Source organism: Phocoena sinus, chromosome 13 (assembly GCF_008692025.1).
Source record: "Phocoena sinus isolate mPhoSin1 chromosome 13, mPhoSin1.pri, whole genome shotgun sequence".
Taxonomy (NCBI): domain Eukaryota; kingdom Metazoa; phylum Chordata; class Mammalia; order Artiodactyla; family Phocoenidae; genus Phocoena; species Phocoena sinus.
The window spans coordinates 47,497,610-47,522,740 of NC_045775.1; the positions used below are offsets into that span (position 1 = coordinate 47,497,610).

Here is a 25,131-nt window from a genome sequence, read left to right on the forward strand (position 1 = left end):
TACTAAGCATGATGCTGACTCTGAGCTGTCAGCACACACCTGAGCTTGTTGAAGAAATGAAAACAACACATTTCAGGTCTGCCCTGGTTTACCTAAATAGGGAAAAGCTTGAGTCTCTGTCATGCTCAGCCAAAGTCAAAATTCAGACTAACATTATTTAGCCCCTTTGTAGCTGTTCTCTAGGTATAGTCATACTATCTATAGATTTGTGAGAAGAACACAATGTTGCTCTTAAGACTTGAGAAAATGAAGGGAGCTGGATATTTTAAATATCTTCTTATTTTCTATTTTTTTAAAAGACCTTGTAATCGCTCTGTTATAATGAATGTTACAAGAAGTCTTGTGTGTGGGAAAGCTTAAAATACATACGCGAAATAAGTAGAAAAGAGGGAATAACTGTCTTCAACGTGTCTAATGTTCTGAAGGCTGCATGGTGTACAGACACCTGCAGTCTTAACCACCTGTAAATTTCTCTGATTCTCCTTAACACGGTGCAGTTGTTCAGACTGCCTATGGTTTTAATGGCTTCTGTTACTGTCCTTCTGGGGAGAAATCTTTTTTTCTAAATATCAGATTAAGTAGTCACTACCTGATTTGAATAAATGGAGCCAGAAACATCCTGACAGTGTACCAAACAAGACCTGTGTGTATAATGTGAGTTCTTTCTTTTCAATTTTAGAATCAACCTTGTCCTATGTTAGGCAGCTGGAGGCAAGAGTAAGACAGCTGGAGGAGGAAAATCGCATGCTGCCCCAGGTGGGTGACTTCCAGAAGCTCATAGCTAGTCAGTGTCATTTGAGTTGTAGCATTTTATGTGGAATTTAAAGTCTCAGTTACATGACAGAAATCATTTTGTCACCAGCCATTCACCAATGTAGAGCGTGATTACTTTCCGTAATCAACCACTTACCCATCATATTGTCCAGATTCTTAAGTGTGATACTAAAGGGCACAGATGTCTCAAACATGAATGTAAAATCATTTTGAAAGGAAGAAGAGAGAGAAAATGAAGAGAAGTAGAAAGTGCTTTGATGGTACTGCTCACATCCGTCATGCAATGTTGTTGGTGAATACAGGGAACGGACTCTTATTTAAATGGAAAATGTGCTCATGTGTGAGCTAGGGAAAGCTGCAGGTAGTTTGAGGAGTTCATATTTTAATTAGATGAGTACTTTCTAAAATTCTTTGTGATGTAATTGAACTCTTTCAGTGCAACAAAGCAATCACAGTAATTGACAGTTTTTACTTTGGGGCTTAATTTTTTTTCCCCGATGAATGTAAAATGGCACTTTTTCTGGGATTTAACGCCTTGCCATACATTTTACTGTAAAAACTTTTTCCACGGGCTGATACCTTGGTGAGAATGATGTTGGTTGAGGTCGTGGTTCTTGGGAAATGTTTTGTTGAAGAGTTGAACAAATCTACTCATTCTAGCTTGGTTTCCTTGACAGCCGGGTAAACAGTAATGTCTTTTAATATGTCATAAAAAGGAGTATTCTCAGCATTTAGTCGCGAGTGTTCTTTCTACATTCTGGTGACTATTTCTATTTCATAAGTGACTAAGAGAAAATTAAACCTCAAACAGCTAGTAAACAGTTTAAGTGTCAAGACAAAGACTGTTTATAATTCAGGAGAAGACATATAAACATTATTACAAAGACTTCATTAATGCAAAGGCTTTGGAAAGATATTTTAGGTCTTTTTAATCTTGTTTCGCTTTTAAACTAGTTTTGCCCACTGATGATGATTTGAGCTGTCAGGTACTGCATGTGGGAATGCCTCTCTCTTTCTTCCACTGGCCAGCCATCCAGATAGAAATCACGAGATTAAATGAAATTAGTCTATTTCTCACCCTTCTCAAACTGTACATATGTCAATGCTCATGACGACAGAAAGGACTGTTTGCGTTATGAAATAAAATACTACTGGTAGACTATCTTCCTGTGCTCTTCTACACTTTTCATTTTTTAAATGTCTTTGCCATTTTCCCTTTTATATTGGATTCAGAGTATGACTGTGCTAATACCCTTAACGGACAACATCTAACGTCTCTGTTCCAAGAAACCTAAAAGATGTAATTATTTTATATACGGTTATACCATCTCTCGGGCAACTGGGAATGTAAGTGACAAGAAGGAGGGAAAAAAGAGATAATGTTTCTTGGTTTTTCTCTGAGTGAGAATTGAAACTCATACCGAGTATTGAATGAGTGCATGTGTGCTGTCTTACCGAAAAAGAGGCACAAAAATAATTATAAGAATTGATTTTTAAAAATCTGTGAAAGTGAGTGTTAGAGACCTTGAAGGGAAATCAGAAGAGTCCTCAACTATACTTGATATGTGTGTGCATATTTAAATGCCTGCGTAGTTAAGAGTAGGAGAGATTAAACCGCTTTACAAATTAAACTGTTTTCTCCAAATTCATATAATTTTAAATGCATTGCTATTTTTTATCTAAGAAGACTGCTGTTGTTGTTTTTGTTTTTCCCCACAAGAAATGGCTAAGAAAGACCATGTTTTATTGAACCTAAGAGGTTATTGATGTGAGAAGCACCATTATCATGTGTACTATTCAGAAAGAAAAAAATGTTGTCAATTATACCATGTCCAATTCTTGCTGATTTCAGTGATGATAAAATGGAAAAACAATGTTTTAGAATTAAACAGCTCTTTACGTGTCCAAAGCACTTTAATGCAAAGAAAATCTGTTGTTTGAAATATGCTGTTGGACTTATGCAACGAATATCTATCTCAGTTCATAAACATTATTTCTGTTAAATTTCTGTATTTGAGAGCATTGCCTTCGTTTATAGCTAAGATAGATATGATAGAACCACAATTTGCAACTACTTGTATAAACACAACTGAAACGAACAGGGACAGTAGGTGAGATCCGAGGATGGAAAACAGTAAATGGACCTTAGAGGAGTGGGAATCATGTCAGGTGAATCCTCGTGGAACTCTGAGACTTGGGCCGACTAGCACAAAGACATATGTAATTTATTCTTAGATGTTTATTGGTACTGAAACAAATAATTGTGAGATTTCCCTGCAGAAGGGATTTATGACTGCATGATGTGAGCTGATTTGCAAGGTCAGTTCAATGTGACAAGTTGACATCCTTGCATAAATTAGTATCAGTATCTGAACACTTGATTTCCAATTATAAGAGCTTGTTCACTGTGCCTTGATTAGAAGGTATTATTTTTTACTCCCAAGTTTATAAAAATATGTCCACTTCTTTGGATAAACAGTAATAAGAATATAGTTGGCAATTGGAATTCCAAGTATATCAGATATCTTTTGTGATATTTGTAGCAAGGTCCTTTGCTGTTAGTTTAGTATTTAGACTAATTACATAAAACCTTTTCCTGGATGAAGAAATTTCCTTAATGCTTACTTTCATTCCTTATATAAAACTGTGTATAATGAACAGAAAGTCACAACTTTGCTCTAGAAATACATATTTAAAGATAAACACGATGAGTGTCATAAATGCTTGTGGATATCCTTCTGGTTAGGTGGATATCCTTCTGGTTAGGTGCAAAGGCTTCCATTTCTTGATGTGTAAATGACAAGGTTCCTCCCAGCTCTTGTATTTCATAGGCCTAAGTGTAATTAAAGCTTGGGTCCAGTCTTATACCCATGCGAAGTTACCAGGTCCCAGAAAGAAGGGTTTTTTTTTTAGAAAAAAGATAGGAAAGTGCAGTGAAGATTGAGTTTGGTTCTATCTGGTGGGGAAGAGGAGCTCACAGAAGGCATGGATGAAATGTCAGTATGGATGCCATGGCCGATCAGCACCTAGTAAGCACAGAGCTCTCGGCTCTGCCGCAGCCTTTGCAACATCCTCCAAGGATCACTGAGCTACGCTGTACGTCCAGTTAGGAAACGCAATATTTCAAGGTGTCTTAAAGTCAGAACAGTCTCCTTAATTTCAGAAAATGCAGTATTATTTGCTAGGTATTATTTGAAAAGAAAATGCCTTTTTACTTTTGTTTTTATTTTGCGAGGAAGACAACATGAGGTCTACCCTCTTAACCGATGTTTTAAGCGTTTAATACAGTGTTGTTATCTACAGGCATGATGTTGTACTTCCGATCTCCAGAACTTACTCATCTCGCGTAACGGCAAGTTTATACGTGCTGATGAGTGACTCCCCATCTCTCCCTGCCCCTCTCCTAGCCCCTGGCGACCACCACTCTGCTCTTGGCTTCTGTGAGTTTGACTGTGTCAGACACCTCATATATATAAGTGGAATCATGGGGTATTTGTCCTTCTGTGGCTGGCTTATTTCTCTTGCCATAATATTGCCGTTTGATCCAGCAATCCCACTTCCAGATAGTCACCCAGAAGAACTGCAATCAGGATCTCAAAGAGACATTGAAACTCCTGTGTCTATTGCAGCACTATTAACCATAGCCAAGATGTGGAAGCAACTTTAAAGGTACATCAACAGATGTATAGCTAATGAAAATGTGGCATAAACATATAATGGATCATTATTCAGCCTTTTGAAAAAGAAGGAAATCCTGCCATATGAGGCAACAAGGATTAACCTTGAAGATGCTTTTTTGAAAGTTGGTATAAGTGAGCACTAAAGATAACCTGGACCTGGGATATTATCTTCCTTGAACACATAAACTAACATGAACATTTTCTACAGATTATGTTTAAAAATATTTCACATGATTGCATCTACCCTCTCATAATATATACCTGTAATGCTAAAACTGCTCAGACTGGTCTGTCAGCTCCACTGTGTACATATTTAATACAATATGAACCCTAAATGAAGATTGTGTGTTACTTAAATAAATGTAGCTGCTAGCTATGAAATTTTGTTAACTTTCAAATCCAATGAGGTAAAGTCACCCACAATGTCATAAGTAAGCATTTATAAATTACAGACCTGAGATGGTGTAAAGTTGTAGTTGTAAAGGAATTTCTTATCAAATTTAAAAGCAACATTTCTATCTCAGGTATTCACAAGATTGCTCTGGATAAAAAGGCATTAATTTTCAAATCTGACTAGAACCTGACATATGAGATTGGACAATCCCCTCCTTTAGAAAAAGCATATAAGGTTCACAGAGTCTGGGAATATAGTATAGGGCAGACAGCTGATTACAGACAGACTCAGGCTAAGACACAGGCCTATTCAGTGTTCCTTCTAGTGTACCACAGTGCCTCCATCAATCATTTCATACCATTAACTTATTTCACTGGAATTAAGCTGCTAAATCTTTTTATCTCATTGTCAAATTGTTTCTTTAACCCTTATCTTAAAAATTAACATTGGATCTGCTTAGCCATCTAAGATTTGTTAGACGTGTTATTCTATTCCTGCTTTTAAGGGAAGTACTGTTCTTCAAGCCACAGTATCATAAGTGAAAGAAAAATGCATTTTAGAGCCTTCTCCTCCCTGACATATTTCCCAGATACTTCAGAATCATAAAGTTTTATTGTACAAACCCACAGACCCATATCTGCATGAATAATTCACACTTAACAGAATGTGGTCAGAGAAGGTCTTTCCGTTCAGATGATTTGGAGGTAGGTGGGTAGGGAAACATAGATACGGTAGTGGCTTTCAAGGCGTTTCCCAGTGACATTTGATATTTTAGCCTAAATTCAAAACCCTTGCTTGGATCTCTCTGCTCATTCCATTGTCCTTTTCTTGATGGTCACAAAGGTTGTTTAATCTAGACCTAGCCAATATGTTTATGTGCTATGTCTGCAATGCAGTCTGTTCAAGGAGAAAATATCTTAAAGTAGATAGTGAAGAATACCTATCTGATGATTTTATTATAAATAATACTATCCTTTGAAGACATCAGTTACTCTTCAGATACAACCATAAGGTAAAAACTAATATTTTTAAAGCTATTTTCACCTATCTTGTTTTGAGTTTGGAGTTTGCATTATGGAGAGGGCTAAAGACAAGAAGCAAGCAGTTTGCTGTAAATCCAAAGCCAGTTAAGTACATTTGCTACAAGTCTTACTGGGAAACCTGTCTTTTCCTCTAATACTCTGGCACCAACACCTGCTTGGAAAGCACTGTGTGTCCTTTATGCCTCAGAGACCCTCTCCAGAACAAACCACCCACCTCTTGAGACCAGGGTTTTAGAGCAAGTTTTCCAGCATCAGCGTAGGTGCCTGGTGTCCTATGCCTGCCCTGTGCTGTGGGTTCAGCAAATGTCTTAGAAAGGCACTGGCAACCTGGAGCACCACTGAGCGGGCCCTTTTCAGCAAGTGTTTCTCTGTCTGTTGTGCTAGCACACACACAAGAGTCTAATTTTAGGAGTGGAAATGAAAAATCTCCCTCTCGTGCAATTCGGTTGCAAGGTGGCCTCAACAATGCAGTCTTTCAGTGCACTGGGAAAGAGGCAGAGCCGTTTTCAGAGCAGTTCCTGAACAAAGGAAAGAAGCTGTCACCATTGCCAGAAGTGCTGAGGGAGGGTACCCAGGAGCTGAAGAAATCCAGCCCCTCACTTCCATGGCAACACACCCCAGGTCCAGCATCTCATCTCGGAAAAGCTCCCTCACCTGTGTGCTTATGCAGATTGCCGGCATGCTGGGGAGAGATTGGGGGGGCGGGGAGGGTCGTTTCTCTCTGATGTGTAGATTTCCCTCCTGTGCTTTTCCTGTTTTGCTATGGAAGTATTTATTTATTGTGTCACTCTTTCTCCTTTCCACATTTTCTGACTTTATGTTTTGCAAGTCATTTTTGCCTTATCGGGTCATAAATATATGGCTCTTCTACGGTTGGAACTGCTCTGGAAGAAAAATTCAGTAACTATAGCACAAAAGCAGACACAGAGTAGTGCTTTCGAGGATGCTAAGAGCGAATGGTGGTATCCTTCAGTTGTTATTTGCATGGAAATTACCTTTGTGGCACTCATGAGGGGCAACTTGCGCAAAGTTTTTCATGGATAGCAACTCCAATTATGTTGCACAACCTGGGTAGAAGCTGGATGCTACTGATAGAAGAAATTAGTTACATCCATTAAGGGTTGGTTGCTGCTAGAGCCATATTTGGGGAAAAAATGGACTCCACCAGAGAAATAGTGATTGTGGATTACAATTTTCTCTAAATCACCATGATTTATATAATTAAAGAAAAGGAAAAAGGCTTTTTCTGTACAGAGTTTTCAAAGGAGATGGGTACTACACAAGTGGCGTGGGTGTATTGGAATAAAAGAGACAGATATGGGAAGTAAGTTGATGGGGGAAAGTCATGCTGGAGAACCTAAATACGTGGAGACTGGATTAAGGGAAAAGCGAAAATCTATCAGAGAAAATATCAAAGAGAGTAAAGCTCACAGCAAAAATGTCTAAAGCAACATGGAGTCTCTCAGAGTGAAGGGATTTGCAACTTTCTTCTGTCACCCCCTCATGCTTAAGGATTCTTGTTTGAGAATCTGCTACATGATGAGAAATCTTATTTCTCATGAGGGAAAATAGGTGAAATAGAAATGCAACAAGCAACATAGCTATACTACTTATTAAACTTATTAATAGAATTATTGAATTTAAAAGGTACTCCACTGTTAGGGACTGTGGTATCAATAATTCATATTTAACAGCATTGCCTTTTTATAGCTATACTGGTATGTTAGTAATTCTATCACTAGGGCATATTTTTAAAAATGTTGTTTTGATTAGTAGTAGCCATAAAAAATAGTAGCATTTTTGCTACCTGTCCTTGGCAGAATTTGTCACCAAAAACAATGGGACTCTCTCAGCACAAAGTTTTGCTGTGTAGTAATATCAACTAGAATCATAGGTATTTGAATGGGAAGCAATATGGAGGAATATTTGGGGAAAATTTGGGATGGAACTACAAGAGAAATTAATGTTGCCTTGTCCTGTAGAAATGGCTCTCTGCTCTTATTATTTTTTTAATCCAGAGTGGAGTCAAAAATGTTTTATGAGGTAAAGATGAAACAGTCTTCCCTTTTCTTGCTTTTTCTAAGGGTAAGAAAACCGTCTCAGAGAAAGTGGTGGAGAGTACCGTGTAATGTTTGACTTGGGGATTCAATTAAGCAAACTAAATGTAAATACTATTGAAATATGGATATCAAAAAATGTAAATGATGAAAACCTGGCTTAGTTGACACTCGTAAAGGTGCGGAGACTCCCGTTGGAGCACAGTCTCACTTTGGTCTCCATTTCCCGCTGGAGGGCACTACCTCTCTGACTGATGGAAACGAGGCATCTGAACTGTGCTGTCCTCCTCTTCTTTCTGGTTCAAATCTTTCCTACAGTGGAGTTTAGGCATTTTTCATGTAAGGGTCTAAACGTCTAGTTTCTTTCTTCGCTGTAGCCTGAGGAAAAGGATCACATTTATAACACAACAAAAATTAAAATTGGTGCCTCTTAATAACTGATAGTTACCTATATCAAAATGTAAAGTAGGCAAGTATAAATGTAATATAGGCAATGCCTATATATTGCCTAAGTATAAATACAATATAGATAATAAATGTAGTGTAGGCAAATAATTATATTCTTTGACAAAGTAAGACAGTTTAAGTAAACAAATTTCTCAGTGATTTGAGACTTTCCTAAATTATACTTAAAAAGCTATCATTGTGTGAAAACTAAGCAAAACATAACTAAGTCGTTTTTAGAAAGCTGAGACATGGTCAGCCGTGACTGGGGACTCTGTTAACAATCAAGTAATTAAAGGAGTCACTGTGAATATGCTAGAACAAGCACTGAATGGGAATTACAAGAACTAGGACTTGGTCTAAAGAGCTGCTGGACCAGGATGATACCCTAACCTCTGTGAACCGTAAATGTCTTGACTAGAAAAGAGGATTGTCAAAGGTGAGGTGGAAGGTTCTGCTCAGCTCTGCGAATCCATGACTCTTTATCCAGAGAAAGTTTGTGTATATGTGGAATGTATACACAAAAGAGGTGTGCCTCTTTTAATTTTGATATAAAGTTCCCTAAAACTACAGGTTGGCACCATATTGGATCTTTTATTTACAGGTGTGTATTTAGTGTGTATTTATGTCATTGTGGGTTATTCTTCCTCATTGTGTTCTAAAGTTAATAAAATTTCATCAGACAGCTATTAAATTTAAGTAATGTACAGTCTTATGTGTAAATCTTTGAGGCTCATATCATATCAAGTATGCATGTAATGGGGCTTACATACTAGTCTGGGCAGTGTGAGCTTGTGTATATTTTGAGAGATAATGTGCAGTCCCCTTATTTATATAAAATTATATGTAATGAACATAAAGGCACTAGTTTTCCCTAACAACATACACATTTTAAAATAACCAAGATGAGTGTAGTGAATCCTTATGGATTTCTCTCTGGTCAGATACAAAGGCCTCTGTTTCTTCATTGGGAAGTGTGGTTTCTTTCAGCCCTGAACATTCTGAGCCCAAGGATAAGTAAAAGCGTGTGTGTCCATCTTATACCCATGCAAAGTTACCAAGTCCCAGAATGAAGGGGTCTGTAGTCGAGAACAGATAGAGAAACGCAGTGAAGATTGAGTTGGTTCTCTCCAGTGATCAAGAGGAGCGCTCAGGAAGTATGCATGGGTGTCACTCATCACCTGGCAAGCACAGGCTCTTCGATCTGCCATGGTCTCCGTGGTACTCCACAAGTATCGTTGAGCGCTGTACTCTACACCCAGTTTGTGAACACAGTATTTCAAAGGGAGCCCAAAAGTGTGAATGGTCCTATTACTTTTTAAAAATTCAGTATTACCTATTAGGTATTATCATTTGAGAAAGAAATGCCTTTTCAAAGTTGGTACCAATGATAAAGATCCCCAGAACTTAAGATATGTAAAGTAGGCAAGTAAGCACATAAACCAATGTAAACGTTTTTTACAAATCACTGTTAAAAATATTTCAAAGGGGGACTTCCCTGGTGGTCCAGTGATAAAGAATCCGCCTTACAATGCAGGGGACGTGGGTTCGATCCCTGGTCAGGGAACTACGGTCCCACATGCTGCGGGGCAACTAAGCCCGCGGGTCACAACTACTGAGCTCGCGCGCCTCAGTGAGAGAGCCCGCATACCACAAACTACAGAGTCCACGCGCTCTGGAACCTGAGCGCCACAACTACAGAGCCCATGCAGCCTGGAGCCTGCACGCCACAACCAGAGAAGAGAAAACCCACACGCCAGAACTAGGGAGAAGTCCGTGCGCCGCAGTGCAAGATGCCGCATGCCTCAACGAAGATCCTGCGTGCCGCAACTAAAGACCTGATGCAGCCATAAATAAATAAATAAAGTCTTAAAAACGATTTCAAAGGATTTCATATAATAAATGGAGAATGTTATTTCACAGAGTTTTTAAAATTATGATGAAAGAGATCATCAATATAGGAAATGTTAGAAAATCAACTTTTATTTACCTCTAATTTATACCAAAACAATATACATTCTTTATTTTAAAATGTAACATACTTTTCAGGAATTCAATTATGAAAGAAGCCAAAATAGATTACTGTGAAAAAGAGATGACAGAGATACGAGATACCAGATATTAGTCTTTTGCAGTGTGACTAGACTGAGGAGAATAACACGACTCCCTGCATATGGATCAAATGGCAGCTATACTGGGATCCACAGAAAGAAGACAATGTTCTTTCAAAGGAAACTTATTTGTTGTAGACAACTGTAGACTGTAGACTGTAGACTAAAGCACCTGAAATAAAAGCCAGCAAGAAGTGGACCGGGCCTTTCTTTAGATTCTGTGGTTGTCGTAGAAAATGAAAGAAAAATGGTAGGAGGTGCATCGCGAGACAGTTATCAGTGTCACTTTTACAGTTCACATGGAACTTTTCTTTATTATCTTTTAGATCGTGTGCCACGGAGCCTGTATAAACTGGTGTCATGTTGACACACGAAGCTAATTAAAGCATGGGTAGAGAAGCAGAATGAAGAAAGAGAGCGTATGAAAGAAATGACAGGCTTCCCCTTAATTGTTTCACGACTTAAGGGCCTTTACTGGCTGGGTAAATAATTCTTAGTAGATTTAGGGTTATTTTAGAGCTTAATCTAGAAATTCTACAACGTAGTTTCTGTATTGCTAAGCAATGGGGTACTTGGAAGAAAACAACCCACCCACACGTGTAAATGTGGCATTCCTGAAAGTCACGGTAGACTGTGTTTGCTCAGGCCAGGCCAGCACAGGTTGGGTGGGGGGATGGGATCTGTGCACTCAGCCCCTGGGAGCCTGCCTTTGGGAGCTGCTCCCTCCTCAAGTGTACAGGTTTCCCTGGCCTCCATAGTCTGGTCCTGACTTTGGCTGCTATAGTGAGGTCCTGGCCCTTCCCCAAGGCTCCTATGATCAGGTCTCCCAACATTTCCTGGGCTGAGAAAATTCCCCAACTCCTGCTTGCGATCCACCTTGTTCCAGGCCCAAAGCCTATAGAAAAAGTACTTCTTACCACAGGGTCTTAGCGTGAAGCCCAGAATCACTAGTAGTGAAGGGACAGCCTATTCAAAGATCGTTCCTCCCTTCTGAAAGTGTTTCATTATCCTTGTTTCAAGTGTCTCTCCCTGGTCTAATTCTTTCCTTTGGGAGAACATCTTGTCCTCAAACTTTTCGATATCTCACAAAAATCCACTCATCTCAGATACTTGTGATCTCAGGAGTGCTTAGTTGAGGCACACGGATCATCGCGCCCTCTTTCAGAATTTTTATCCTCTTTCAGATTTTTGTAACTTCCGTAATATAGTTTGGAGGAGTAGAAGCAACTTTTGAATTATTATTTTTTTAAAAAAGAGAAAAATAAAACACAAGGAGACAGCTAACCTTGCTTTAAAACCCTTGGACTAATTAGTATTTTGGTAGTTTTCTTCATCCAGCTATTGCCCTTAGCAGTTTATTAGAAAGAAGATTGGATACAAAAATGTAAGGATCATGGAGGAAATGTAAATCTGATGTAAATGTAGTATAGCAAATAAAGGAATTTGATACTGTCTTTTCTTGACCTAAGATGCCTCTCATTTGCAACAGAACAACATGTGAAGCAGAAGTTCTAATGTTTGACAGATAACAAAAAACTAATAAACCCAGGCGCAGATGGGAGCCATCCTGGACTTACATAAAAGCTGGCTCTAAGAAATGCTTTTTAATAGTCAAAGTATTTCAGCTGTTTTTGCCATTCAAGACTGGTGTGTCTTAATGTCAAAAAGAATTTTTTTATTTAAACATTTTCATATGCTAGGAAATGTAATAACCCTAACTACAGAAATATCATAAAAGTAAAACATAAAATACACACTCAGAAATAAATCACAACTCCAGTAAATCTGATCACAAATAAATTGTGTGGGAATGATGGGTCTTCATCCTTTTGGATGCCAGGCATGTATTGAGTGCCAGAAGTTAACAGAAGCTAGTTAGAACTTGAATGCTTTCTTTCCGATATAGAGTTAGACAGAGGGGACTTTAGCAACTGCATTTGTAAATTTGTTATATTGTTTGGGACAAATTCCATTCACTTTTCAGCCCCTGTTCTCATCTCACTCCTATTTTCATGCACAATTCCTTAACCAGCGAAACTCACATGCGTTTGTTGACTTCCGCAAATGGTAAGGTAGTTAGTGATGGCAGCTCACATTCATTGCCAATTGAAAAGGACTTTGGAGAGGTCCATTTAAGACTGGACCCTCTACTAAACGGTAATTTTTAAAGAAGGTGGCTTATGTGGCCTCACAGCATTCGTTTTATTAAAAAGGATTCTCTTAGTTAGGGAAACCAGTTATATTGAGTCTTTGACACTTGAGAACAAGATCAAAGTGGGCATGAGAGCAGGTAAGGCCAGCTGCCCTTCCAATGTTTTTCACGTAAAATAAGCGCCCTGCTCAGGATCTTGATGTTGACAAGGTTCTTCAGAGTCAGTTACCAGAATGTGCTAAGACATCTCTGGATTCTAGGTGGTTTCTCAGGGCTTCAGGGCTATAAATGATGCCAGAGTAATTTGTGAGTCAATAGACCTTAACTAGTCTTTTAACCAGTAGAAAATGTTCGATTTTGTTATCACATTGATTTTTAATACCTTATTGCCTCATTAAACTGTGCTTTTTATTTTAGATGTATCTTTATGGTAATTCTGTTTGAAGGCATCAATCCTACTGGTTTTAAGCGTTTGTTCAGCATCTTAAGTCTTCAGGGCTCCAGGAGAGACCCCATTATAGGTCATGAAAAGGATAGTGTCTAATTCTTTTATTTGTATATGTCCTTTCTTCTTTTAAATGATGAGGTTGTAACCTAAAATGGACCTTTCTTTCTGTGAGAAACAGCTTGGACCACAGCAGGACGGATGATTTAGAAAAATCTGTGACCCTTGCAGCTGGGTCTGCCTCAGGGCACAGGACGTGATGGTTGAATCACCCATTCTGCCCTGGAGGCTTGTTTAGGACACAAGCACTAACCACAGCCTGAGTATCAGCTGAGGTCCTGGGTATTGGACCAACACTGAGTCCATCTTGGGATACTGATTCCCATTCTGACCTTGGTTCCTATGATTATCTCTATTGCAGGTGAGAGTGTGTTCACTAATGGGCAGAGGCAAGGTTCGTGTCCAGATTTTCTGTTACCACTAGTCTAGCATTCTCCCCATTTTGCTGAAACTTGTCACGTGGCAAGTATGTTTCTCTTGAAGCAAGTTAGCTTTGAAAACACCACGACCAGCACCATCACCACCACCTCCATCCACGACAAACCTCTGGTGTGGTATCACTGGGGTGTGAATTGGGAATTAGCCAAGAAACCCAGTTTATTTTCTAGTCCATCTGTTTTGCTGTTCACTGAGAGTTTCATCACTCTAATAATGATTTTCTCAGCATAGGAAGATCTCATCCTTTTCTCAATCTCAAGGACATTTCTAGTCTGTAGATAAATAATTACTCAGGAAAAAAATATTTGTCCACTTATCACTTATCTTCTGGTTCAATTGTAGTTTCTCTTTAAGCTGCTTGCCTCCTTCTCTAGAAACTTCCCAGACTCTTCCAATCTGCAGTGACCTTGTTATCTTCTAAACCAGGGTTTGGTGCTTTTTTAGTAAAGGGGCAGATAGTAAACATTTTCAAGTTTGTGAGCCATATGGTGTGTTGCAACTACACGTCTGTCACTGTGGCACCAAAACAGCTGAACACAAATGCAGAGTATCTAAATGAATGGGCTTGGCTGTGTTCTGATAAAAACTTTGTTTCTAACACAGGAGAAAGAGGCTGGATTTAACTCTGGCAGTAGTATGCTGACCCTTGTCCTACACTAAAAATATTTATGTGTCAATTGCTTGGGTTATCTGTTAATATTATTTTTTAAAAATTGGTCTCATATTGTTACATAAATTTGCATTTGTGCATAGGGAATTTATTGTATGCAAATACTCTTCTCAATAAGTATTATTTATTTTTTCATTGGTTTAAGTTCCTTTGTCTTATCACCCCCAAACCTGCCCTGAGTAATCAGTATCTGGTATTTGAAAAGTGCTGCAGTTGAGCCAGAGGGGTAGTTGAGCAAGAGATACAGGTATTCTTTCCGAGCAAACCACTTAGCTTTGGAATGATTCTGCTGGGGATCCACACGCTTGCATTTGACTTGAAAAGGCAAGTCCTCCCATACAGGAAGGACAATTGTGGTGCTAACAGATAGGAAATTTGTACTTTTCTGAAACGCATGTGTATGGTGACTGAATCTGTACTTTAGTGAGCGAGTGATTATATTGCTTTTGTGTCCTGGCTATTCTTGCACACCTTCAAGAAATTGCTGGGAAGACAACATGGGGCAGGCTTGTCTTTAAAATAGATACCGTACAGCTGGTGGCTTGGGAAGGACGTGAATTTCTATATAGTCCCTCACAGACAAGCAAAATTCTAAATCAGTGTTTTATCAATGAATGAGGAAAACCATGTCTGGCTTGGGAGGAGGTCAGAAATCAATTAATCTCCCTTTTCCCTTAAGTGAGGGCATTTCATGAAAGAATAAGAAATAGGGAGGATCACTGATAAGAATTAAGTGAATTCTGTGTTTTCAAGTCCTTCATATTAATCTTCTCCTCTCTCATCACCTTTGTTAAATATGTGGTTTTAATTGTGGTCTGTGTGTACCTGGAAAGGAAAGGAAAGAAAAGAAAGGCCTTCAGTTGGCCGTTTGTACAGCGTCTCTTCCTTCATAGGGGCTCTGCAAGTTGCTTTGGAAACAACAGGAACACTGAGGCTAGTTCAAGTCTCCAGCATGTTTCCTGTGGCCCAGGAAGTGAGAAGTGAGTGAGAGGACTAGGCAGGTGAGAAGAATCCTCACTTGTCTTTTTGTCTTTGTCACCAGGAGCAATTGATTGATATCAGAAGAGCCAAGAGGGAGAAGCCAAGGGCATTCGCAATGCTTAGATGGTGACTGGTGGCAACCTGGCTATTAGCAAGCCTGTCTCTATAGTGTTCAGTGTTTTCAGAGTGCTTTGCAATCAGGTTTCTTAGTCCCCCTTCACAGCCACCACATGAAGCTAATTGATAGGCCTCTCCCGTTTAGCACTGAGGACAAGTGACTTGCTGAGGGGTCAGGCAGTGAGTTGATTATGGAGCTCATTAGTCCCTGGGTCATCAGTCTTGTGGGTTAGCAAAATATTATTTCCTTCTTATTTCGAAAAATAGCTCTAGCCAGCCTTGGAAAACTTATTACTACTGGTAGACCTGATTGTTTTCCAGGATGATACTACTGTAAAGATTCTAACTTAATAATATTTTTTTAAGATTTGCCTTTCTTAAAGCTTCATAATGTCACTTTTCAGAAAAATTTAGCTGTGCATTTTAAACTTCAGCCAAGTCCTTTATTTAGTGATGATCTCAGAATTTTGGCCCTTTTATTCCTCTTAAGTTCTTCAACCAGAGACTTCAGGAGAGAGAAAATTTTTTAACTAGGCAGACTTGGTTTGTGGCGTTAGCTGTGGTCAAAATTTGTATGGAGGGATGAGGTGAAACTTTTCTATTTCAGTTATTCTTTTCCTTTTTTTTTTTTTGGTCGCGTCGGGTCTTAGTTGCGGCACACGGGCTTCTCTCTAGTTGTGGCTTGTGGGTTTTCTCTCTCTAGTTGTGGTGTGCAGGCTCCAGAGCACATGGGGCTCTGTAGTTTGTGGCATGCAGGCTCTCTAGTTGAGGTGTGCGAGCTCAGTAGTTGTGGTGTGTGGGCTTAGTTGCCCCGCGGCATGTGGGATCTTAGTTTCCTGACCAGGGATGGAACCCACGTCCCCCGCATTGTAAGGTGGATTCTTTACCACTGGACCACCAGGGAAGTCCCTCAATTATTCTGTCTTTTATTCCCAGAATCTCATAGAGGCTAGACAAAAGCAGTAACCTCGCTTTTTGGAATGAGAGATGTTGACATTTATTGTTCCATTAGTACAGGGATATTCATTCAATGATGAGTGACTAGTGGGCTTTCTCTGCTTTTCTTAATATAACCAAAACAACCCCTAACAAATAGGAAGTGGGATTTCTATAGGTCACATAAGGCTGATGACTTGTATTGACCATTCATTCAATATTTTACCCCTCAAGTATTTTTTTTTTTTTTTGCGTTATGCGGGCCTCTCACTGTTGTGGCCTCTCCCGTTGCGGAGCACAGGCTCCGGACGCGCAGGCTCAGCGGCCATGGCTCACGGGCCTAGCCGCTCCGTGGCATGTGGGATCTTCCCGGACCGGGGCACGAACCTGTGTCCCCTGCATCGGCAGGCGGACTCTCAACCACTGCGCCACCAGGGAAGCCACCCCTCAAGTATTTTTTGAGTATCCCTTATATAGAGATACTGTTTTAGACAATGGGGATACAGCCCTGAATAAGAAATTCATGCAGCTTACATCTTAGTAGGTGGATTATTCTTTTAAAACCATAAATACGTATTATTGGGAAGTGATAATCACTGTTAACAAAACAAAAGCAGGGTACAGAATTGGATAGTGACTGGAGCAAGGGGGTATTTTACATGGAGTTAGAAAAAGCCTCTCTGAGGACGTGAAATCTAAAGAGACCCGAAGGAAGGAAAAGACTATGGCTAGAATAGAGCATTGCAAGAAGTGAGAACAGCAAAGACAAAAGCCTTAGGTAGGAATGAGATAGGCGTGTCTGAGGAAACAGGAGCTAGAAGGCTAGAGTGGCTGGAACATAATGAGTGAGACAGAGAGTAACAGGATGTGAAGTCAGAGATGGGCAGGGAACAGACCCTGTGGGCTTTGTTGACCAAGGTCGAGCGTGTGGACTTGGGGTCTGAGTTGACGGAAAGCCATTGGAGGAATTGGGTGAGGGTATGATAGTATCTATTTACATTTCCTAAAGGTCTCTGCGAATATTGGGTTGAAACCAGACTAAAGATAGTAGAGGCAGGGAGAGGGGACATAAGGACACTCAATAGGGAGCTACTTTGGTAGACTGAGAGGGCTGATGGTAGCTTGAACTAGGGGTGGAAATGGTGAGGAGGTACGGATTCACAACGCTATATATTGGAGTAGAGCTGGGAGTGCTTTATGACAGATTAGATGTGGAATATAAGGGAAAGAGACCACATATGGCTTCACCGGTTGGGTACAGACAACAACCCCAGGAAGAACTGTTTACAGAGACTGTGCAGTGAATGGCAGCCCAGGGAAGAGTCAAGGATGATCCTTGGATTTTGATCTAAGCAACCGTATGATTGGTGGTGCTTTTTACTGAGATGGGGAAGATTGGGGGGAACAGGTTAAGGGGTGCAGGGGAATCAAGTTCTTTGGGGGCGTGGTAAAGTTGAGATGTTGGACATCGACGAGGAGATGTCAGATGCAGAGTTAGATGTATACATATGGGACTCGGGGGAGAGGGCAGGGCTGGATATAAATATTTGAAAGAATACATGGCTATGCGACTGAATTAGAAATTTTTGTGAATGAGTGTTGAGAAAAAAAAAAAGTGGTTTGTGGACTGTGCCCTGGGACACTTGCAAGATTTCAAGGTAGGGAATGAGAGAGGCATGCAGTGCATCCTAAATTATTTATGTTAGGAAGTAGCGCACAAATAAACATATTTTAAAATCACTTATTTTCTTCTTCCCCTAGTAAGAGCCGTTTATGAAAATTGAGCTCACGTCCCCATGATGTTTCCTTTTGTGCTTTAACGGTGTTGTCAGTAATGAGAGATCTCATTTCTCCCTGCTGGTGATTTTATTACTACCATGTGTGCAGAGCTTATGGGGCCTAGATTCATTTGGACCACTCTTGCTTTTGTAAGCCTTTAACAGTCAGATCACTGTGAATTGCTCTGAGGTAGAGCTTTCCACAAAATGGCACGGGTGAACTGCAGTCCGACAGGTAGCCGTTGTTGTTTGTGTTCTGAACGCGTATCCTAGGGTGGTAGCTGCCTTTGGATGAAGCTGACTCTTCCCGCCTCTCTGTTGACCTCTCTCATATCTTGACCTCCCCATTTTGTGTGGGAGCTTCGGGGACTGGAAGACCCTTGAAGATACCGTAGACCCTTCCTTTTGCCAAAGCCAGGCCAGTGAACACCACCTCACAGTGTAATATTTCTCAGTAACCTCAGCAAGGATTTGTCCTAAATATCTGTTTAGTCCCTGGGGCTCTAGCTACATGTCTTCCACTGGGTTCTGAAGTGCTGAGGTATTTAACACAATCATTACTCAGCTCTGCTCTGTAAGCCAAATGCAATGTTAATTAGAATTACTTTTTTTAAAATGTGTCATATAATTTATTAAAATCAACACAATTCATATACAAAATATTTAAATGGCAGTCATTAAGTTTGTGAAGCACTTCAAATACTGAAATGTTAAACCAGTAAAACGACACTAAGCACCTTTTGCATCAAGGGATCTGATCTAGCTCACTGGTTCAGGCTGAACATTCACTCCGAAGTACTTCTTCAGGCATGCAAAAAACAGGGCTAACAGGTTTAATCTGTTCTTCTCCCAAAGGTGACAATCCAGCCATTCCAAATACAGTATGAAAAGGATCTACCCTATCTCCTGGCCTGTCCGCAGATCCTCCCGTTTCTTCATCTTGACACGCTAAGGTGAAACTGTGCAGTTTCTCTCTGTCAATCCAGTGAAGCCTTCCAGTTATCTTTAGGGAAGCCAACACCCACCAAGAAATAGCATACATCTGGGAACTTCTGTGGCCTTCCACTGAATCCACCTGACGCAGGCTGGCATTCACAAAGCCACCGGCCAAGTAAATCAGAAGGTACTCGATGCAACTGACTGGTAATAGCCAGGAATCCTGTGTACCAATAGATCTACCCAGCATGGGATTCAGAACCTGGCCTGCAACCAAACCCACCCTCAAAGTTCCTACATGATAAAACAAATTCGATTGCCTTTTCCACATTAATAGCACCCAGCTTCCCCAAGAGAGCCAAACTGCCACCGCACAAAAAGAGAATCTTGTGTCGATTTCTCCCTATTATATAAAAGTAGATTTTCACATCCCACAAAGCAGCTGGTCTCTCCGGCCTGCACTGCATTCGGCCCTTATCTTTTAGACTGGCCCCCTCTGTTCTAGTGCTCCTGTACGCTGATATAACTAGCACAGTGCCTGCTGGAACTTCCAGCAGACCATTAACTCCAGTTAGACCAGCTGCTTAGTGGGACCCCACATATCTCCAGCGAAAGAACCATCTTCTTTCTGTAGACTCTGAACATATTCCACAACTTTATTTACGTCAATAACATTAATACCATCAGAGAGAGTAAGAATGTAATCATCTCTCTCTGAGCCATAGGATGCTATATAATCTGCATGCTTCTCCAGTAATAGGGTGTCAGGTGCATCTGACTTGATAATAACATCCTTCTGCAGTGTGCCCATGTCTGAAAGCGAAAAGAGCTAGAATTACTTTTTTGCTTTTGCATCTACACTGGCATTTCGTTTCTATGCCCTGACTCTCACTCCTTCTCATGCCCCTCTCCTGCCCCATCGTTTATAAGCTCGAGACCTAAAAGTATTCAGATATGTTTGTCTCAGCAAGAATGCCAAAAACTTTTACTATTTAATGTCAACCTGATTGGAAACTCATTTAGATGTATGATCTTTCTTTTTTTTTTCTAGAAATTTCAGTCTTTCTCACAGGGAGGTGTATGGTTAATAAAAGACAAGAATTAAGCACATAAACTCTTTACTTACAAGCAGAATGCACGTAAATCTAATTGTCCACATTTCCTACCTATTGTTTAACAGCTATTTTTTTTTTTTTTTTTTTTTTTAACCAGGCCTTCTTGGTTATTCTTTGTCTGTTATTGCTCTGGCTACAGAGATACAGGGTTTTGGCTGTTTTGGCCCTTTCAAGATATTAATTCTTTTCTTCCTGGGGTTTGCCCTCCCTCATTCTTGTAAAAAGGCATCCTGCTAACCTCCGTAATTACTTTCATTTATTTTATTTTTTTCTGGAAACCGTATTTAAATATCTTCAAGTTTCACCTGGAGTGATAGATATTTCAGAATTATTTTCTTTTCCAAGAACATATTTTCATTATGGCATGAAGTTAAAGTCATTTACAATTTAATTATTTTGCAAACTCCTATTTTACATGTCAGAAGAAAACCATTTGTTGGGGGTATTTGTGAGAAAGATGCTTTTGTGTTTAATATTGTTAATTCCCTCTTTGATCTTCATTCTAAAATCTGATGAATGAGATATATTACTTCCCCTGGCATTTCCTATCCTGGTGAATGGCATGACCATTTAGCTGGTACCCATCCCAGAGTCCTCTTTCAGCCTCCCTGCCTCCACTGAAGTAAATATTAAGGCTCAAAAGGTCCTGCCCTGTAATCCATCAATATCCTTTTTATTCCTTCTGCTATTGTCCAGCGTAGGTGATGGGTAATCATTTTTTACTTGAACTTCTTTGTTAATCTCCTAATTAGACTTTATCCTACCTAGTCTTGTCCCACCCAGATCATTCTCCACATTATTCCTAGAGCAATCTATCAAACCAAATCAGGTCTTGTCACGTAGCTCATCCCTCAGCATAGAATAAATTTCAAATCCTTCATGTGGTATAGAAGGTTCTCCATCATCTGACCTCCTGCCTTTCATGTCAGCCTCAGTTCTTGGTACTCTGTCCCTCGTGTCCTAGGCTCACATTGTTCTGAACAACTTCTGTTTCCCTGACTGTGACAACTGTTTAATATTTCAGGTTCTCTGAATTGAAGTTCCTCACAGCCTCAACTGCGACTCCACAGACCTCAATCTTAGCCATTATTTGGCATAATAAATGAGGAGTGAATGAATAATACTACCTTCTGGCTTCCTTAGCTGGGAACGCCTGGATACTTATAGATTGATTGGCCTACACGTAATTAAGTTGAGAATAATATTTCTCTTGATGATAACTTTTTTAATATTCACATTACATAATGATTTTGTAATTACCTAGTGATTATATAATCATTTTGTATGGAAATTACATGATGATTTTGATGGAAATCAGCATATACTCTGGATGCCTCAGTAATAAGGTCTTCTTTCTACTTTTGGTCTGCTGACCATTCCTAGTGATCTTTTCAGTTACCGTTTCTTTGGTTTTTCTGTTTTTGTTTTTTTTTTTTTAACGTATTTGAACTTCACTGCAGCTTTAGAAATAGATGGAAGTGATTCCAGATTTTCAGAATAAATTTATTTTGCTCAAATAATAACTGGCTAATGAGAAGGAAAAATAGTGGAGATTTAGTCTGTTTAAATTCTGTAGACTTGCCAAAAAAGTCTATATGGACCATCATAGTAACGTCAGTTTCACTTACTTCAGGCCATTTTAGCACTCTAGAAGTGTGCTTTAGTTACTTAACAAATAGCTGAGTACCTACTAATTACCAAGTACACAGGCACACAAGTAAAGCATTTACACAACTATTTCTGAGACGACAGAGGAAAAGCCACAGTCTCACACATAGATTTTGATTATCCATTAATATATTAAGTTTATTGAGCAACTACTACATGTAGATAGGGTGCTAGTCATTGTGATTACAGAGATAATAAAAGTCAAGTGTGGTGACCTCAGGGAGCTCCAAGATACATGAAATATTACTGTAAAACAGGATAGGGCTATGAACAGGAGTCTTATCAGCTCACCTTACAGTGAGTGGTCAGGGTAATTACACCCTCTGTCAAACCATGAAAGTAGAGTCCACATGATCGTGATTTGCTCATCAGAGCCAGGATGGAAGCAGGCTTTTTCAATACCTATTCCAGATTAAGAGAAAGAATATGAATGAATAAGGAACCAGAATCAAGAGAATGACATCCTGGGTCACACCAGTGTGGGACAAGAAAAGCATGGGATCCAGAAAAGTATCACTGGAACCCCAAACCCAAAGAGAAGAAAGAACCGGAAATAGACTAGTCTCTTGGTAACTGTATTTAGCTGGAACCCTACTGTATTTCGTTTATATCAATACCGTGACTCACATAGTATTCCAAAGTGAGTTGTTAGCAATTCTCAACAAATTCTTTAGGCAACTTTATCAAATCTCAAGTCTCAAAATCTTTGGGTTATTATAGCTGCAGGCTTTAAGTCAGTCTTGTGGCCACAGTTCTGGGTCTGGAGTGGACGAAGTCAAAAGGGCCCAGAGGTGATGTTTAGCTGGTGTGTACCAGTTCTCCTGCATCAGTTATTAATATGAACACACTTCTATTCTGACCTCGCCAAGCCCCTGGACCATTCTAAACTGTCCTGATCCTCCCCAGGATCTACGGGATCTCCTTGCAGCCCAGGAGCTAAGTAGTGAGTACATGGAACAGAAGAAGACCATCAGGGCCCCCAACCAAAAAGAAAAAAATCACTACGGAGTATAAATTATTGAGAACAAGCGCCAGGCCAACAGTTCATGTCTTAATAAATAGTAGGAGCTCATAAGAGCTATAGTCTTGATAATCTTTTAACTGACAGCACTTAGGAGAGACCTAACATGTAGTAGTGGCTTAGTAATTGAGAGCTGTTATTACTAAGACACACCCTCAAGGAGTCTTCTTCCTACTGAGGAGACTTATGTCAATAGACCACAGCCCTTAGCTACGTGAAGGAGAGAATGGTCCCTGTCCTGGTCCAGTGTTCTCTCACTCTGATTCCCCTCTGCGTATCACAGGATGCTCTCACCTGCACTGGGATGTTGTTTCATGTGTCAGGGCCCTCATTTCTATTTGATGGCAATTTAATTCTTTCCTAGTGTGACTACTTAAGGTTAAGTGCAGGATCTTTACCTGTTGTATTGCTAAGGAAGTTTCATTTTCTTCCATAATGTCCACAAAGCACCTTCTGCCAGTTTTACTCTCTGTGGGATTGGTGTCTCCATTTTCATGGCGCTACAGCATGCTCTCTCTCTCCACTCTAAGAGCTCTTTGTTCTTTGGAACGCTGCCCTGAGCCTGCCCATTCAGTATTCTGTTTCTGCTATCTGCTGCTGCAGTAGGATATAGCAGGTATTTTTAATTCTATTCCTTTTGTTAGAAAGAGTAATTTCCTTTTTGGGGGTGGAAATAAAGATGTCTTTATACTTAGACCACTTGAGGGCTGAAGCCCAGAGAGTTTCCTTTAAAATCATCACAAGCTCCAAATCTTGTGGGCGACTTGCCTTCATATGCAAAATCTGCTATGGAGCTATCACCAGAAATTTTGTTTTGCAGTTTCCCAGCACACTTCTTTCTCCAACTCAGGATTTCTCAACTTGAGCACCATTGACGTTTGGGGCTGGAAAATTGTAGGGGGCTATCCTGTACGTTGTCAGACGTTCAGAACCATCCTTGTCCTCTACCAACTAGATTCCCATAGAAACTGCCCAGTTATGACCACTAAAAATGTCTGCAAGGCATTTTTGTCAAATACCCCTGCTGGGGGCCAAATCACTTCAGGTTAACTGCTCTAAGTAATAAACACGTGAAAGTAGATTGGCAAACAAATTATAAATGTGTTGACAGGCAAAGCGAAAACATTCGTGGTGATGACAGCAAATACTTAGCACTTAATGTGGGCCAGGTACTGCTGGAAAAGCTCTTTTCATGTAAGTAAACCAAACCCATAGACTGAGGTACCACTGTACCGTTATTTATACACATCTTATAGACGAGGACACTGAGACACAGAGAGGTCATGCAGGGGCTAAGTGTCAGATCAAGAATCTGAACCTAGGGACTTCCCTGGCAGTCCAGTGGTTAAGACTTTGCCTTCCTATGAAGTGGGGTGCTGGCTCCATCCCTCCTCAGGGAGCTAAGCTCCCACATGCCTTGCGACCAAAAAGCCAAAACATAAAACAGAAGCAATACTGTAACAAATTCAATGAAGACTTTAAAAATGGTTCACATCAAAAAAAAAAGAAAGAATCTGAACCTAGGCCTGATTGTGACCCTATAGTCAATGATCTGAACTCACTGTGCTTTTCTTTCAACAAAAATTTATTGGAATAGAGACCTACTTGGCATTATACGGAATATTATCTTTGGTACGTGTTTAGTAAATACTTTAAGTGAATAAACGAGTATCTGTAGATCATCTAATATTTTAAATTAGTATTGAATAGATTCTTTAGTTAATTTAAATAAAAAAGTACTTTTCCCTGAGTACAGTCGACTATTATCTATTAGAGCAAAGCAGAGGGTCTCTTAGCATTTCTAAGCCCATTGACAGGAATCTTTTGGAAAAGATTTGTTAAGGTGACCTTTAAAATCTCTTCTGATCTGAGCATTTATCTGTGTGCTGGTGCAGTATTGCAACATTTCAGAATGAAGACTGATCAAACTGAACAAAATATTTTTTTTCCTGATGAGATTAAGCAAAGCACCTGCTCTTGCCATATAATAGGGAAAGAGAGGATTCATCCTCCCTCCTAAACTAGGTATGCATTCTCATGAGGTATGATGCACTGTTCGATAGTTTGACCTAGCTTCAGGACTTATAAAATATTAAACATCTTTAACTAACAGGAAGCCACTTTAGTCGATCAATCTTCAGGCTTTCATAGTTGGCTTCCTATAATAGATGAGGGGCTGAGCTCTAATGGTTGTTACAAATGCATTACATCTGATTTATATCTAAGTGGGAAGCCCGTATTTTATATAATAAAATATAAAAACATAGTATTCTTTTATTCTTGTTAAAGATGTTTTTAAAATGTATTTCTA

The 25,131-nt window shown here is 39.7% G+C and overlaps 1 protein-coding gene and 1 pseudogene across 7 annotated transcripts in view; one reads left to right on the forward strand and one right to left on the reverse strand.

Moving 5' to 3' along the window:
* CCDC85A (coiled-coil domain containing 85A) overlaps positions 1–25,131 on the forward strand; it is a 202,300-nt gene that overhangs the window by 152,976 nt on the left and 24,193 nt on the right. For 5 of the 7 annotated variants that reach the window (XM_032653416.1, XM_032653410.1, XM_032653417.1 and 2 more), the window contains exon 3: positions 680–756. The exons of the other annotated variants lie outside the window; for them this stretch is intronic. In XM_032653416.1, coding sequence (XP_032509307.1) covers positions 680–756 — 77 coding nt within the window. The remainder of the gene's footprint in view (positions 1–679; positions 757–25,131) is intronic. 7 annotated transcript variants of the gene reach the window in all.
* Positions 18,840–19,827, reverse strand: LOC116764642 (annotated as a pseudogene).